Source organism: Strongyloides ratti (genome assembly GCF_001040885.1).
Source record: "Strongyloides ratti genome assembly S_ratti_ED321, chromosome : 2".
In the NCBI taxonomy this organism is placed as follows: domain Eukaryota; kingdom Metazoa; phylum Nematoda; class Chromadorea; order Rhabditida; family Strongyloididae; genus Strongyloides; species Strongyloides ratti.
Genome location: NC_037308.1, coordinates 1,171,859 through 1,188,839, shown reverse-complemented (window position 1 = coordinate 1,188,839; position 16,981 = coordinate 1,171,859). Strand labels below are relative to the sequence as shown.

At 21.7% G+C, this 16,981-nt stretch overlaps 6 protein-coding genes across 6 annotated transcripts; 1 reads left to right on the top strand and 5 right to left on the bottom strand.

Moving 5' to 3' along the window:
* Window positions 1–608: 608 nt before the first annotated feature.
* SRAE_2000033900 (Protein TFG) lies at window positions 609–2,362 on the bottom strand (the record flags this gene model as incomplete). The annotated part of the gene is made up of 3 exons (XM_024651157.1): window positions 609–1,481; window positions 1,531–1,832; window positions 2,188–2,362. 3 exons carry the CDS (start codon window positions 2,360–2,362, stop codon window positions 609–611), a joined length of 1,350 nt encoding a protein of 449 aa, XP_024504862.1.
* Window positions 2,363–4,074: 1,712 nt separating this feature from the next.
* SRAE_2000033800 (IRSp53/MIM homology domain (IMD)-containing protein) lies at window positions 4,075–5,799 on the top strand (the record flags this gene model as incomplete). The annotated part of the gene is made up of 3 exons (XM_024651156.1): window positions 4,075–4,134; window positions 4,217–4,669; window positions 4,759–5,799. The coding sequence occupies 3 exons, from the start codon at window positions 4,075–4,077 to the stop codon at window positions 5,797–5,799; spliced, it is 1,554 nt and encodes a 517-aa protein (XP_024504861.1).
* A 2,600-nt stretch (window positions 5,800–8,399) lies between these two features.
* SRAE_2000033700 (FACT complex subunit SSRP1) lies at window positions 8,400–8,753 on the bottom strand (the record flags this gene model as incomplete). The annotated part of the gene is made up of 2 exons (XM_024651155.1): window positions 8,400–8,669; window positions 8,712–8,753. The coding sequence occupies 2 exons, from the start codon at window positions 8,751–8,753 to the stop codon at window positions 8,400–8,402; spliced, it is 312 nt and encodes a 103-aa protein (XP_024504860.1).
* Window positions 8,754–9,640: 887 nt separating this feature from the next.
* Window positions 9,641–10,122, bottom strand: SRAE_2000033600 (Hypothetical protein; the record flags this gene model as incomplete). The annotated part of the gene is made up of 2 exons (XM_024651154.1): window positions 9,641–9,722; window positions 9,785–10,122. The coding sequence occupies 2 exons, from the start codon at window positions 10,120–10,122 to the stop codon at window positions 9,641–9,643; spliced, it is 420 nt and encodes a 139-aa protein (XP_024504859.1).
* Window positions 10,123–13,371: 3,249 nt separating this feature from the next.
* SRAE_2000033500 (Transcription factor AP-2) lies at window positions 13,372–15,006 on the bottom strand (the record flags this gene model as incomplete). Its single annotated transcript, XM_024651153.1, has 3 exons — window positions 13,372–13,470; window positions 13,523–14,917; window positions 15,001–15,006. 3 exons carry the CDS (start codon window positions 15,004–15,006, stop codon window positions 13,372–13,374), a joined length of 1,500 nt encoding a protein of 499 aa, XP_024504858.1.
* A 1,594-nt stretch (window positions 15,007–16,600) lies between these two features.
* SRAE_2000033400 (Alpha crystallin/Heat shock protein family and Alpha crystallin/Hsp20 domain and HSP20-like chaperone domain-containing protein) lies at window positions 16,601–16,978 on the bottom strand (the record flags this gene model as incomplete). The annotated part of the gene is made up of 2 exons (XM_024651151.1): window positions 16,601–16,786; window positions 16,826–16,978. The coding sequence occupies 2 exons, from the start codon at window positions 16,976–16,978 to the stop codon at window positions 16,601–16,603; spliced, it is 339 nt and encodes a 112-aa protein (XP_024504857.1).
* Between the last annotated feature and the right edge of the window lie 3 nt (window positions 16,979–16,981).

The following is a 16,981-nucleotide window of genomic DNA, read 5'->3' as shown; positions in this document are numbered from 1 at the left end:
ACAAATTCTATCTTGAAATATATGTTCAATTTTTTTTAATTATTTGAAATAATTTATCAGTAACCAAATTTCAAGAATCAAATTTTTTCTTTCGAAAGATTAATGTTATTATTAATCAAACTATTATTTTTGTAGTTAAAAATTTTATGTGTTGTTTTTTTTCAAGGGCAATTTTTTACAATTTTCAAAAATTCTGAATACAAAAAATTTCAAATTTTTATTTTATTATATTTTATATGAGTTATCTATATCATTCTACATCATACACTAATTTAGTGATTGTTGTTATTGTTATTTAAGTTTTTTTTTTTTATCAATTTACATATTTTTTAAATTTTATTATAAATATTTAATGCCTTTTTTCATAAAAGAAATATAAGTTTAGATTTTAATGTGTTATTTTAATTTCAAATGCTAAAAATGTTTTCTCAAAAATTAAAAAAAAAAAAAACTTTGACTGTGAAAAATCATTTATGGCGATTCTTTTTATTGTTTTTAAAAAATTATTTTCTTTCAATAATTAAAAATATCATAATTAAAAATTTACTTACTTAATTTTACTCAAAAAAAACGACCCTACCACAATTGAATAGTATCTTTCTTTTAAATTAATATGGTTTTCCATAGTTTGGACGAGCATATGTAGGGTGTCCTTGATTTGGTCTAGCAAATGGATTTGCTCCAGGAGCACCCATTGGTGGTAAGTTTGAAGGAGGTGGAACTGATCCTGGATATCCTTGTCCAGTCATTGGATGTTGTGGTTGACCTGGAGTTGGTGGATGTGATACAGGAGGTTGCTGTTGTCCTTGGTACTGTTGTACGTTTAATGGATATTGTGGCTGTGGTGAAGATTGGTGTTGCTGTTGTTGTTGTTGTTGGAAACTTGGTTGATATGGTCTTGGCTGTTGTTGCCCAGTATTTTGAGGGAATGGTGGTTGTTGTTGTTGTTGTGTTTGTGGTGAAACAACGTTATGTGGAATTGTTTGAGAAACAACGTTATATTGAGTTGGTGGAGGTGGAATGCTCTGATTCAAAGTTGAAGAAGGTGTGTTTTGTTGGTATGGTGACGGTACACTTTGTTGTTGCTGATAGAAATGCTGTGGTGTTGGAGTTTGTGAAGCTTGGAATTGTTGTTGAGTAGGAGGAGGAGCATTAAATGTTTGTGGTGGTTGTGGTGCTGAATTTTGATTAAATTGTTGCATTGGTTGAACATGAGCATATGGATTTTGTGGAACATCTTCTTTGTTGATGTTATTAAAACCATTTAATGTTGATTCACTATCACCTTTTGAATTAGCTTCATTCAAATTAAGTTGTTCAAATGCCGATATGTCAGATTGGTGATCTGCAACATCGTTTTCAATATTCGTATCTGCTGATTCCGTAGTTCCACTTCCATTACAAGGGTTATTTTGAAGTGATACATTACCTTCAAATGAATTTTGAATTTTGTTTTGAGGATTCATTGGACATGTCTGTATCTTAAAGAAAAATTATATTATATATTATAATAAAATAGATTCAACCTACAAATTCTTGTACAGATGGTTGTATAGTAGCTACATTATCAGCAGTTTTTACAGGAGTTTCAGGTCTAGAAACAGAAAAATTCTTTTCACATTGATCAGTTGTATTATCAGATTTTCTATGACATCTCTGGAAAGCACTAACTGCACTATCAAGTTTTTTTTGAGCTTCTGTGAGTAATTCTAAAAATTTCTTGCCATCGCATGCACCAGAAAGATCATTAGTCACTTCAATGAATAAATTTTGCTCATTACGAATGGCAAATAAGACGTCATTATCATCATTCAGGGTAATAAAATCACCGTCTGTAAAGAAAACAAAGTAAAATATTTGATTATAGGATTATTAAAATGAGCTCATGTTAAAAGAATAATAAACCATCATTTATCTTTATTGTTTTTGTAGAGCACAATACAACTTTTGACCATACAACTAGATATAGATGATACATATATAAATACACTTAAATGTTATACAAAGGACCCTACTACTACCATTATAATTAATAATACTATACATACTATTCAATATTATATATCAAATAATCAAAAAGATACTACTGATAAAGTATAAGAATAAACAAATTTCTAGTTAAACTTATTTTGACGCGATATCATACTTCATTTTTACATGTTATAATTTTAAATATTTGCTACTTACCAGAATCACGATATTTAAGAATTATTGAAGCACTTGATTCAATATCATAAATACGTTGAATAAAAACTTGTAAACTTGACAAAGTTAAATCTTCATTATGTCCAAGAATTTTTTTACGAATATCATTTCCATACTTTGTTTTTACAACTATTTGTGTGAAACCATTAGAATTCATTATTTTTCTTAGTCTAAAAATACAATTTTAATAATATTAGAAAAGAAATACGTTAAGAATAAAATATTGTAAAAAATTTTAAAATTTTCTAATATTTTTACAACTATTATAAAATAAATGAGAATTGAAGATAGTTAAAAAGGTCTGACGTGTCGACAAATTTTATTTTACAACGGCATTGGTATTTAGTACCTTATGTTATTTAAAGTGCGTAATCTCTTGCTTACTATGAATAAAAAAAAAATCGTTTATTTAATAATTTTTATTTTTTTAATTATATTTTTACATTATTAAAATTTGCTTTTAAAAAAAAGATATATTACATTTTATTAACAATCTTTCTAACGTAAATAAATGTGTATAAGTAATGTATACTCATTTATGTTTATAAAAATAATATTTCTAATTCCAATGCCTTGTTATTTATGCTTCTTTTATCTTATGGCTTTTTTTTTTTACAAATACCACATAAATATTTGTATTCCTTTTGAAGATAAAATCGTTTTTTATATGGATAATATTGTTTAATTTATACAAATACATATGTTGTTTTTATCACTCTTTTCCATGTAAATATTATTTCTTTAATTATTTTTTTTCTCTACTTGAAAAAAAAAATAGGAAGCATTTAACAATATTCATGAAAAGTAAATTTATTTTTGTAGGAAAAAAAAATTTTTTTTTTCTGAATTAACAAATAGATATAGTTATTATTTATTATTGAAAATATTACTATGTAATAAATAAAGTTTAAGCACATATTTTTATATTTGTTTATAAGTTACTTATTTGTGATTTGCATCTTAAGATAAAGTTGTTAATATACGTAAGTGGTTTTATTTTAAAGAACTATGTTGCATTTGAAAACAATTTTGTGGTTTCTTCTTATTCTTTTTTAACTACACTTTTAAATTTACGCCATATTTGTCTATTATCATCATTGTAACTATTTATAATAAATTTTTCATTTGTAAATGTTGTGGTATGCCGATTCAATGTCACAATATTTAATAAAATAGTATAGTTATGTACTTTTTTCGTTCAAATAATTTAATATGCCACTTTCCAGCTTATCAAAATTTTATTTATCCCATTTTGTTATCTCTTCAATTATTAATTATAAATTACTTTATACTTATCTAAAGTAGTTTCAACTTTTAATTTTTTTTACACTATTCTCCTCCTTTCTTTTGTTCATTATTTTTTATATAAATATATTAATAAATAAACTGGTATTTTTAAAGGTCTCTTATATTGTTGTTAAGTTTTACCGATTTTGCACATGTATTAAAATAAAAACTTTATTTAAAACTTTATAAAATTGGTAAATGTTAAGTTTATTTGAAATAAATATTATATATGATATTATAAAAACTTCTTTTTTTTATTATTATTTTTTGATAATGCTTACCTTTTTTAGAAATTAAAGTAAACTATATAAAAAAATAAGAGGATTGTATTATCTCTGGTCTATTTTGCCATACTTTTATAATACATAATATCAACTTTAACAAATTGTTCCGAACGCGGCGTAGAGATTTGGCCACGCCTGCCTGAAATCATCTGCATTAACACAAAACATAGGCCACCCCAACATCACTTTTTACTCTCAACCATACTATCTTTTTATTATATTCCCTCATACGTATATATTTAAATACTTGGTGTAAAGAGGACGCAAAGCATTCGATGAGTTGTGGAGACCTATCATAATGACATCAGATTCTTTAATTTATTTTGACTTGTTCAATTCTTTATTGTGTGATTCAAAGGTTAGTTTTTTATTTTTTAAATAAATTTTTTAAATTTTATATAAATAATTATTACAAAATAATATATATTTATTTTTTTTAGGCAACATCTATTGCTTTTGAACATGCATGTACCAAGGCAAAGAAACTTGTATCTTCATTAAATAATACTGCATCAACTTTAAATAGTTTTTTAGATTCTATTCAAGAAATTAGTGATCATGCAAATAATTTGAAAGGTGCATCTAGAGATATTGGAGCTGATTTAACACGATTTTGTCTACGTCAAAGATCTTTTGAAAATCATATCAAAAGTTTAGCCTCATCATTAACGGAACATTTTATTGGAGAATTAGAAAAAAAAACACAAATTTCAAAAACAAAATTCGGTGATATTGAAAGAAAATACGGGAGATTATTCAAAAAATCAAAAAATTCACATAAAAAAGGATTTAATGATTATATAAAATTAGAACAAAAAAATGGTTGTATTGATGCATTAATGTATCAGAGGAATCAATTTATTATGTTCGTCAATTCAATCATCCCTGCAATGGTAATTATATTAAAAGTTTATTATATATATTTATTAATCAATTTCTCTTTGTAATTATATATATGAAATAATTTAATTATTCTTTTTAGAGTGTTCAGGTTGACATGATAGAGGAAGGACGCAATTTTAAAGAAATACGTGATTCATTAGAACGTACATTAACAAATTGTAATTCTCATGAAATTGTTGCTGTAACTATAGATGATTTAGTAAATAATTCTGAAAAATCTTGGAATAATCGTATATCTGTTACTTTAAGAAAGTCACAACAAAATTTAAGTGATTCAATTTCTAATAGTCAACATACTGTATGTAGGCCTCCATCACCTAGTGCTAGTATAGCAACATGGAATACTGAGTCATCAGATAATAGTAAATATCAATCTATTACAAATCTTCGTGCCATTTCAACAAATGGAACATTAATACTACCACATCAACATACATTACAAAGACCAACATTAACAGCATCAACATTTATTAGTAATTCTTCAAATACAAATTTAGGTAAACCACCATTACCTGGAAGACAATCAATGACTTCTTCTTTTTATGGATCTCCACCAAATACTCAGACATCTGGCTTTAATTCACTTTCTATCTCATCAAATGATTTATGTGATAATAGTACTTCAATAGTACGTCCAATTTCACTTTATGGCGGGGATTCAGCATTGTCAGTTGATGAAGGCAATACTACAATAAAATGTTCTTCTTTTTTAAGTGATACTATATCACAAATAGATCAATTATCATCTGTATTAAATGATTACTGTGAAACTTCAACAACATTAACAAGACAAATATCACCGTTAAATATTAATCAACCTATAAAATCAACATCTGTACGTCTTCGTGACAATTGGAAACCACCACCACCTGAAAGAAGAAATTCTTCTATAACATCTGCTACTAAAAATGCCCCGTCAATTGCAGAAGTCAGATTGACATCAGCTTGTCAATCACGTGCTTCTTCTATACAAGATTTAACTACGATTTCATCTAATACTAGTGGAATTTCACCTAATCAAACTCCAACGGCAACTGAATATGTGCAACCACCATCATTAATTCTTCAAGCACATCATTATCAACAGGCGCCACCTTCAACTTTCTCATTTCGTATCTAATATTTTTTTCTTATCATGTAAAAAAAAATGGGTTAAATCTTATTTAATATATTATATAAATAGGAAAAATTTTTAATATTGTATGTATGAAACTTACTATCAAGAGTTTTTCTTAAAAATAATAAAACATATCATAAACATTTACTTTATTATGTTTTTTTTTTATACTTATGTTTATTTATTATTATATTATTTTTATAAACATTCAATAAATACAATAATGAATGGAGATATTTCTATAAACTTTATTATTAATACAACATTAAAAGTATCCATTAAAATTTATTTACTATTTATACCATTAATTTAATAACAATTTAGATATTTATACTTATCAATAGATAATAGAAATTGTTTGGACTTAGTACGTTTATTTTATTTAGGCATAAAATAAATAAATGTAGTTATCAAATGTTTATAAGTTTATTTATTTTTAAAATCAACCTAAAAGTCAATCATAAATTTTTCAATTATATAAATGCTATCACAATTTTTAATAAAACAAAAATTTATTTTTCTAAAAGCTTTTTTAATAAAAATTTTTAAAATTTATATAAAAAAGTGAACAAATCTTATAGGCTAATTTATTTTTTTTGATATAACTTTTACTAGATATTGTTAATTAAAAAACATATATATGGATATTCAATTTCCTTATAACAGATATAAAATTTCAGATTCAATTTTTAGCATATCTCTTACAACAAATTGACATTTCTGACAACATGCTTTTTAATGTATTAAAAAAAAAGCATACTTTTTATAAATTCTTTTTCAAATTAGTTTACTTTTAGTTAGTTTCATGAAAGAACCAATTAAATAAGAAAAGGATTAAAAAGAGAATAAATATTTTTATCTCCAATTACTACTTCATTTCATCTAAAAATCTCTCTTTTTATACTTATATATAGTGCTATTTTTATCACTACATCATTAAATATATGTGTATATGGTATATATAACATCATTAAAATGTTATCAAAGTTTTAATACACTACACTATTTATGATACTTTTAACATTTATAATACAACTATACTTTTAAAGGGCACTACTTATTTGATAAACATTTTGATGTATAATAAAAATTATTTATCATTTGTGTAAATGTATAGTAAAGTGAAAAAAAAAATAGAACTAAAGGTAGAAATTAATAAAAATTTTAACAAAATATAAAATAATTAATAATCATTAAAAAAATTGATAAAGAAAATATGCATAAAATACCTGGAGTTTTTACATAATAATTATTTTAATTTTATGTGATAAATAAGACAATATTAGAAACATTGATACTTTCCGGTTTTGATAAATTAATTTGTTTGTTGACATATCATTCTCCATGTCAAATCCTAGAGAACCAATAAAGTTCTAAATCTTATCATATCTTTAGAATTAAATCCCTATATTTACTTAACTGTTTGAATATTTCTTCTTTCCTTAACAGCAATGTTTTATATCTTCTTTTTTTTTGAAAAAATGCCATACTTTATAAGGCTGTCAATAAGATTTTTTTAGTTTAATAAAAGACTTCTAAAGCAAATAACTTTTATATTACAAGAATAAAATTATTTTTATTTCTAAATTTAAAAGTTTTATTACTAATATTTTTTTGAAAATTTATTTAAAAGTGATTTATAAATTATGCTTCAACATGAATTTTAGTTTCAATTCTTAATATCGTTCTTATTTAAAAAAATTTAAAGATTTTAAAATTTTCTTAAGTTTTTATTCTTTTATAACTTTATTTAAAACTAAGATAAACTTTAGAATAATTAATATTATATGATCTAAATTTTTTCCCATCTTTCTTTGAAATCAAATTGTTAGTATTTTTATTTTAAAGAATGTAATTAACATTTTTTTTATCAATTAATTTTTTAAAAGTTTTTTGTTAGGAACAAAATTTTAAGAATCAAATTCTTGTTTTTAAAAATAATTTTTTTTCAATTTTTAAGATTCTGGATACAGAAAACATTTAAAATTTGTGATTTCATTTAAAGTTTAAAATTTTATCTTTTTTATTTTTCATATAAGTTAATGATATCATTATACATCATACACCAGTTAAGTGATAGTTGTTATTGTTATTTAAAAGACATTTTTAAACAATTTACATATTTTTTAAATTTTATTTTAAATATTTCATGTGCATCTATTAAAAGTCTTTTCTACAATTTTTTGTTATTTATTTCTTTTACCTTTATTTTTAGAAATGCTACTAATTTTTTTCAATATATATTTAATTTTTCTTATCTTTTTTTGTTATAATAAACTTATGAAAAATTATTTTATACTTTTAAAATGATACTTCTTATCATTATACAAATTATTTCATTGTTTAAAAATGTTAATACAAAAAAATTTAATTTCTAGGTTATTTAAAAAATTAACATATTTTTATTTTGAAAAAACATTTATGATAACTCTTTTTAATAAAAAAAGAAACTATTTCCTTCTAATAATTAAAAAACTACTATAATAAAAAATCAACACTTTTATAAATAAACAAAAATTTATTTACATATTTTTATCCAAAAAAATCACCCTACCAGAATTTAATAGTATAGAGAATTTTTATATCAGAAAAGATCAGCACACTTAATTGTCTTCCTTTTTCCTTTTGTAAATTTCCAATTCAGAAGCATATCTCCTCTTATCATCTTCGGCTTTTTTTTCCCATTTAGCTTTATCTTCTGCCTCCATTCCTCTCCAAATTAAACCAGCGGCTTTAGCTACATCTGCAACTCCCATACCTGGTTTTTTAATAGTATTTCGATTATCATTCAACCAAAGAAAGTAAGCAGATAATGCTTTTTTTGGAGCATTGGGATCTTTTTTCTTTTTTTTTTCTATTGTCTTTTTAATAGCCTAAAAAAAAATTAAAAATAATGATATTATACAAATACTTACCGTTTTATTATTAACAGATTTATTTTTAGTTTCCTTACTCATAATAAATTTGAAAAAAAAAATTCAATAAAACAGAATGGTATTAGTAATTAAATCTAAAAGAAACAACAAAATTAGTCATAAAATGAAAATAAAATGTAATTAAAATGGTGTATATAAATAATGAAAAAGATGTATATATATATATGGGATTTAAAAAGACGGTGCTTCTTATCTTATATTGAACATACTTGGTAATAAGCAACTGACACAATACTACTGTATAGTATGATGATTATAAAAAAAAAATTCATACAAATTGTTAAAATCAGGTAAAAAAAAAGGATGACTTATACATTAACTGAAAGATGATATAATATTTTAAAAGACAATATAATTGTAACTATAAATAAAAATATAATACAAAAATGCATACCAATTAATTGAAATAGAAGTATAATTGTATATTAAATGGATAGGAATACCTTTAAATAATATTTTCAATATGCAAAATACATTAAATTATTTCTAATTAAGAGGGAAAAAAAAATTTTCTTTTTTATTAAAAAAAAAAATAAGTTTAACAAATTATATTTGAAAATTAACTTTATTTTTACCACTGAATGTGTCGTTACAATATAAGAAAAATAACTGATTCCAATCATCATCAAGATAATGTTAATTTTATAATAATCATATAAATGAAAATTAATATATAAGTACTGATTGACTATATATATATTTATATTGTTAAAAAGTTGTTTTTTAATTTGTTAAATAATATTTTTGTCATCAGAAAGTTTTAAACTTTAGCATGAAAATATTTCATTATGTATTTAAAAAATAATTTTTGAAATAACTTCGCTTTGGATATAAAAGTAGATAAAAAATTATAAAAGGGAGACAAAATTAATTAAATTTCAATATTTTTTTTAAAACAATTATATTAATTAACGTCCCCAAAGTCCATTAGCATTATTCCAGGTTGAAGCACGTTTACCCCATAAACCATCTGCACTTTTCCATGTAGCTCTATAGAAAAAAAAAATTTAATTTTTTTAATATTGTAAAAATTTTTTTTTTTAATTTATTACCTTTTTCCCCATAAAGCATTAGCATTATCCCACTTTGAACTTCTCTTTCCCCATAAACTATTCATTTGTTGCCAATTTTTAGAAGGTCTCTTTGCCATATAATATCCATTTGTTAATAAAATATCAGGTTGAAAATCGTAGTCATACATTAATGTATCTACAGATCTTTTTCCCCAAAGTGCTGTGGCTTGATCCCATTTATTTAATTTTCCTTCAACAACATTGTTTAATTGAAAAACAAGAATTGATAAAATAAAAACAATAATTAAATGGATCTTACAACCAAATAAAGATGATTTATAAGAAATATTTTTTATAGGGTCTTTTTTATTTTTCATATTGTTAATATTTTTTGACCTAAAATAAAATATTGTTTTATAAAATAATTTATGGAAAAGCTTTTAGTATCTCATTAAAAATTGTTTTTCAAAAATAGGCTTACTATAGAATTTAAAATTTACTTTAATGTGTAAAAAAAAAAGTTTAATCAACGTAAAATTTAATGAAACAATATAAACATTTTAATTTACGTAATCATTATACGATAATTAAAACTACTCTAAAATAATGTCCATTATAATTAATATCAAGATATATTTTTAATGAATATGTATTTATATTATTAAAATAATTTATACAATAATTAAAGAAACATTATCTTTTTTTTTTTTAAGAAATAAAATAAAGCGCTTAGAAATGATAGAATTAAATGATTATAGTTTTTTTGTTTCTATTAATCCTTATTAAAAATAAAACTACAGCAATAATATCTTACTTTACTGTTTTAATTTTTATAAAATATACATACTAAAAACATTTTTATGTCATATGAGAACATGAAAAAGAATCAACTGACACCCCCCACTCGGTGATATGAAAAGTACTTCATTTTACATTCAGTAATGTTTAATTTAAATTTCAAGAATATAAAAGTATGATCTTAAGTAAAAAAAACAATTATATAATGAAAAATAAATATTCATTTATGCATCTTTTATTATGTAAAGGATTCTAATTTTGAATATCCTTAAATGAGTAATAAAACAATTTTTCTCATTAGTTTAAGTTATATTATCAGCTGGACATATATCATTAAGAAATACATTTGGGTATTAATTAGTAGCAATAAATTTAAATTAATTCTTTAAAAAGTTAAAGTAGCATTGTTTTAGATATTGTTATAAAAAAAAAGATAACAAGATGTATATCCTCAATTTTAACTACTTAACTAGATATATAAAATATATAATATATTCTGTATTATTTTATTTTTATAAAATGAAACTGTAATCAGTCACGATATTGTAGAAGATAAAATTTAATGTTTTTAGGTATGAAATAGCGTGATTTTTAAAAACAGATATATACATATAAAGCATAAAAAAGGCAAAAAATTAATAGTATTAAAGTTAAAAAGTATTAATTATAAAATGAAGTTATTTTACAACTGTGAAAAAGTTAAAATATATCTCAATTTTCATTTTTATGGAGGCGTTAATTATCATTAGATATTAGTATTCATTTTACTGAAAAAAAAATTTTATATTTTTAAAATATTTTTATAATTGTAAATTTTAATATTTTATATAAATAATTGTAAATGATAAATTTGATAAAATAAACTTTCCAAATAATATATTTTGTTTTTTTTAGTATCAATATTCAAAAAAAGATTAGATGAATAAAAAGTAAAATATATTATGAAATATTCTCATTAAAAAAATTATTTTTAATTTATATAAGATAACATTTTCTATCCTTAACACTTCATTAAGTGTCCATAACTATATATAATGTTGTGTGTAATTTCTTAAAAAAAAATTTTTTTTTTATGATATTTACTTTTTTAAGGAAATATTAAAAAAAAAATGGTATACTCTAATTAATCATCAATGGTTTAATAGAATAAAAATATACTGTATTTTTATTAAATTAAATTAGCTTGTAATAAAAATATACTGTATCAAAAATATCTAAAAAAAATTAAAAAATAAAATTTTAATTTTTTTGTCATTAAATTGAAATATATTTAAAACATTATTTAAACAATGAATTATTACAGTTTTCTAAAAAAATTTTAAGTTATAAAAATATTTTTATAAAATAAAAATAATAAATCTTTTAAATAATTTACTAAATTATTTTTTTCTGATATCATAATAAGACAAAAGATTTATAGTTTATAAAAAAAAAGGAAAAAATAATTAGAATCTATTATTAAATGGAATTATAAGTAATTTTGTTTTTTAAAAATATTAAAACTAGAAAATGTTACTATTAAAAATACGTGTATTGTAATTAATAATAAATAATTTATTAATTTTTAATATATAAGCATAAAAATTAATGTATAAATTCTGATAATAATTAATAAATCTTGTAAAATAGAATTCTAAATTACTGAAAAATAAATAAATAAATTAATATTAGCAAATTATTTAAACCACACAATTATTTTGAAAATTAAAAATATTTTTTTTTAAATCGCTTTTAAAATTTCTAATTAAAAATAATGTTGTTAAAATGAAGAATAATATTTACTGTACTAGAGTATTTTAAAACTATAACTTTGATTAATTTATAAACCATTTTATGAAAATTAGATTCATTAATATTTCTTAATATTAACTTAATAATAAATATCAAAATATATTATAGAAAGCAAATTTTTTATATGCATTTTATTTCTTTTAAATCTTAATACACCAATTTTTTTTTTTTTATTGAAATTTTTTATTAAGAATGATAAGGCTATGTTATTTATAATATATATATATATATATAATTAAGTCTGGTGATGACTTTTGTGATAAAATAAATTAAAATCCCAATAGAAATGCTATCAAATTATTTATTATGTTTTTGGCAACTAAATTCATTTTTTACACTTCTATTTTTTCTTTATTAATCAAAAAATATTTTTTTATTATATTCTAAAACATTTAAATTACTCATATTTATAAAAATTTTCATTTTAAAATAAAATTTTCTCAGATAAATATATAAAAGTTCAAATAAGATAAATAGTCATGCAAAAAAAAAGATTTTTCAAAATAAATATCTTATTTAAAATGTAAATATTTTGATAAATTTTTTACAACTCAGAGGAAAATATTTCTTTAATATTTTTGTAATACATTTTTAAATTATGTTACCTCTTCTTTTTAGTATATTTATAAAATTTTCTTGTCTTTAAAAGTTACTCATAGTAAAAAGAAAAATTAATATTTGCAAAATTTATAAAGATTTTACGAATAAATTAATAATTTTCTCATATTTTATTGTATAAAGTTTTTATATTATTAGAAAAAAAAAAAATTTGATAATAAATAGTTTATGTGAAATAAATAAAAGGTTATTGCTAATAAAATTCTATACTTTTTATTTGTGACTTTAATAAAGTATTTTTATATATATTTTATTTAATATGAGTAAATTTTTTAATTAATATATCATATAAAATATATACTTATGTGTTACAAATAGAAAAATTATCATTTTAATTATCATTTATGTTACAATATAGTAGAAAAAAAATATACATATATAATATACTTTAAAAATAATAATATAATAAATAAAAATATTTAACTTTTCATTTCAAGAACTTTCATACTCTCATTTATCCAATTCATTATTGCTGTTAATGAAGCAAGAACTGCAGGAGATCCAAATCCGTGTGTTACCTAATTTAAAAAAAAAAATTAATAAAAATTAAAAAATATATATATAACTTACCATACTAAAATGTGTAAGATGTTTTTGAATACTTGGATCTAAAATAGGAATAGGTGTTGAGGTACATAAGGGACTTCTATCATTATTAAGAAGTTCTTTAAATTCTGAAAGTACAGTTTTTGCAGCCATCATCATATTTTTTTTTCTTTGTATTCCTTGAATATCATTATTATTTAAATTACTATTAATCATATATTCTGCAATTTGTTTTGCTGGAAAATCATTTTCACAAATATGATTAAAATCTTTTGCCAAATGAAGAGCTTCAAATTCAACTAGAGCCGTTAATGAATTAACATTAGTAGCTTTTCTCCTACCAGCTGGTAACGAAAGACCAACTTTTTTTAATTGATCTCTTAATGATTTACCACCATCTTTAGATTTTGCTCTTCTTAAAATTCCTCCTAAAACTGATGCATTAAGACACTCAGGATGAGATAATCTTCTTTGAATTTCACCAACTGTAACTTTATATTTTGCTGCACTACTTAATAAAGATAATCTTCCTGGAACAGAACAAAAAACTTCTAAAGGATTTGGTGATACTGATGGAGTGACTGAGCTCATACTTTGAATTCCGACAATATTATTATTTTGCGGAATTTGATGAGATTGATGTTGTAAATGTGAAATATTTTGAGGAAAAATTGAATTATTATTTTCACAGTATTCTTCTTTAACATTTACTAATTTTCTAATAACACTATTTGGTTGTTGTTCACTAACATAACTTTCATCTGAAGAATGATCACGATCACTTTCAATAATATTATTCATCTTTAAAGAATATCCAGAATTATTATCAAGTTCTAATTTTATAATATGATTATTTTGAGACTGTCTCATATCTGGGCTAATAATTTGTTGATGATCTGGTGAGGAATTCATGCTATTAGGGTAATGTGTAACAACAAGTTCATTGTTATTAGGATTCATTTGCATACATTGTGTTGGATATTGATTAATTGATATAAATGATGAATCACAATTGTCGGTACGTTGATTTCCAATAAAATTCATTATATACCCGTTTCCTAGATTATTATTGTTTCTATTATTTGTAATAGTACTGTTAATATTAGTCATATTTCCAGTTGGATATACAACAGTTCCCTGATTAGTAGTATTAAATATTTGATTTTCTACTATTGATGTTGAAGAATGATGATGATTTGAAACAATGTATCGGGGTGTTATTTGTTGATTCTCTCCAATATTAATCATTCCAAGATTTTGATTGGTATTTGGTTCTATTATATAATCATTCATCTGATTATTCATGTAATGAAATTGTTGTGTTGGAACTGTTGAAACAGATGATGTGTTTCTCATCTGATTTGGATGAATATTGTTTATTCCATTATTATGAAGCGGTATACTTCTTAACTGTATATTCTATAAAATATATCATTAAAATTATAAATGATAATGGCAATAAATAAGATTGATAAATACTTTTTATTATATTTTATACTCACATTCATTCTTTTTTATCTTAAGGTATATATGATAAAAAAAAGAAGTATACTTAACAAAAAGTTAAGCTAACTAGTATACCAAGTTCAAATTTAGTGTATGCCTCCGGCACTTAAGTTTCAAAAGTTTATGATATTCTAACCAACCCTCTGGGTTTAGATTGCCTTAAGGAAAGGATAAAATATAAATATGATAAAATGATAATTTAAAATATGATTGTTGAAATTTTGCTAACGGCAAACTCAACCTGTCAATAGGTGAAATATTCAATTGTAATAACCTCAGGGTAACCGAAGGTGAAAAATGCCTCAAGCAAAAATAATTAGAAAAGAAAATTTTTAAAAATAGAGATTGAATGAATATTAAAATAATTGTAAATAGTCTAAATTATGTTTGAAGATATTTTAGTTAGATATCATAGGTCAATAATTTAGAAAGAAAATCAGATTGTATTCCTTATTTTATTGTAAATACAAGAATTTTATTATATTAAAATGTACTAGATATAAAGAGATTATGTTAAAATCAAGAAAGAGATGATCAAGACATGATAAGAAGTGGATATTTTATAAATATTTCCACACCCATCCATATTTTGTTGTAAAACTCTTGATAGTATTATTTAATTATTGTATGTGTTAATTTCATGTTTTTCATGATTTATATATATTTTTAAATTATATTTTTATTATTTATTTCCATCCATCCAGTTATATTATCTTTTATACCTTAAAATATTTATTTTTTTTTTGATATTTTTTTAATATTTTATTGTTTTATAATGAATTGGTAAAATAAATATTCATATAAATAATGTATTATTTATTTTTCAAAATTTAAATCATTGAATATAATTTAATTTATATATAATTAAAATACAATATTTGTTGTATTTTACTAATAGTTTAGTATTATTAAATAATCTAAATTAACAAATCTTATCATTATTTTATACTGTAAAAATGGTCACTTTACTTAAAGAAATAATGTATTTGAAAATCTGGGTCGACAATGTCTTCATTCAAAAATTTAGTAAATAAACTTACTCTGGTAACTGTATTAAAAATTTTAAAAGTAGATTAGTGCTATTTTTAAAGTTCACTTCTAAAGAGAATAATTAATTTATTTTAATATTAATTATTCTCTTATTTTATTTAACGTTGTAATTTTGATTGAATTGTTAATAAATTTATTTACTAATTTTAAACGTCAAATTTTTGTATAATAATCAACGATGAAAAAAAGAATAAATAGGTGAATATAAATTACTAAATAATTGAACATATGAATAGAAAAAAAGGAGATTCTTTTTTTGTAATTTTTACACTGTTTATAGTATTTCAATTAAAAAAAAAATTATTAATATACCAGTTTTATAAATTTATGAATCACAATTATTAAAACACGAAGATTTTTATCATTCTTTCGTCACACTACTCTTTTTTTTTTTTTTTAATAATTTTTACATATATAATATAATATTAGAATAAAATTTTTTTATTATATTTTTAATAAAACTACCTAATTAAAGAAGTTAAAATTAGTAGTTTGAATTTTTAATAAACAATTATGCAAATATTATAGTCAAATTAAAAAAAAAAGTTAATGTTTCTTGTCTGCAGTAATTGTTAAGATTCCTCTATTTGAAAGATGAGATTTGACGGTAGTTACATCAACGTCATTTGGTAATTTGTATGCACGATGAATTTCTCTTTTTACTGAACCATATTCATTATTTCTTGAATCATGGTGACAGTAAATTAAAACTTCATTGCCAGAAACTTTTACCTAAAATAAAATAATTAGTATATGTAAAAAATGACATACTTCAATTTCATTTGGAGTAAAAAAATGGCATTCCAAGCCAACTTCAAATTTATGTTTGGTATTCAAAACTTTAACAACACCATCACCCTGTTGCAATGGCCAATCCCATACTCCAGCGGCTTCAGATTGAACAGGAATAGTGCTAGATTCCATTTT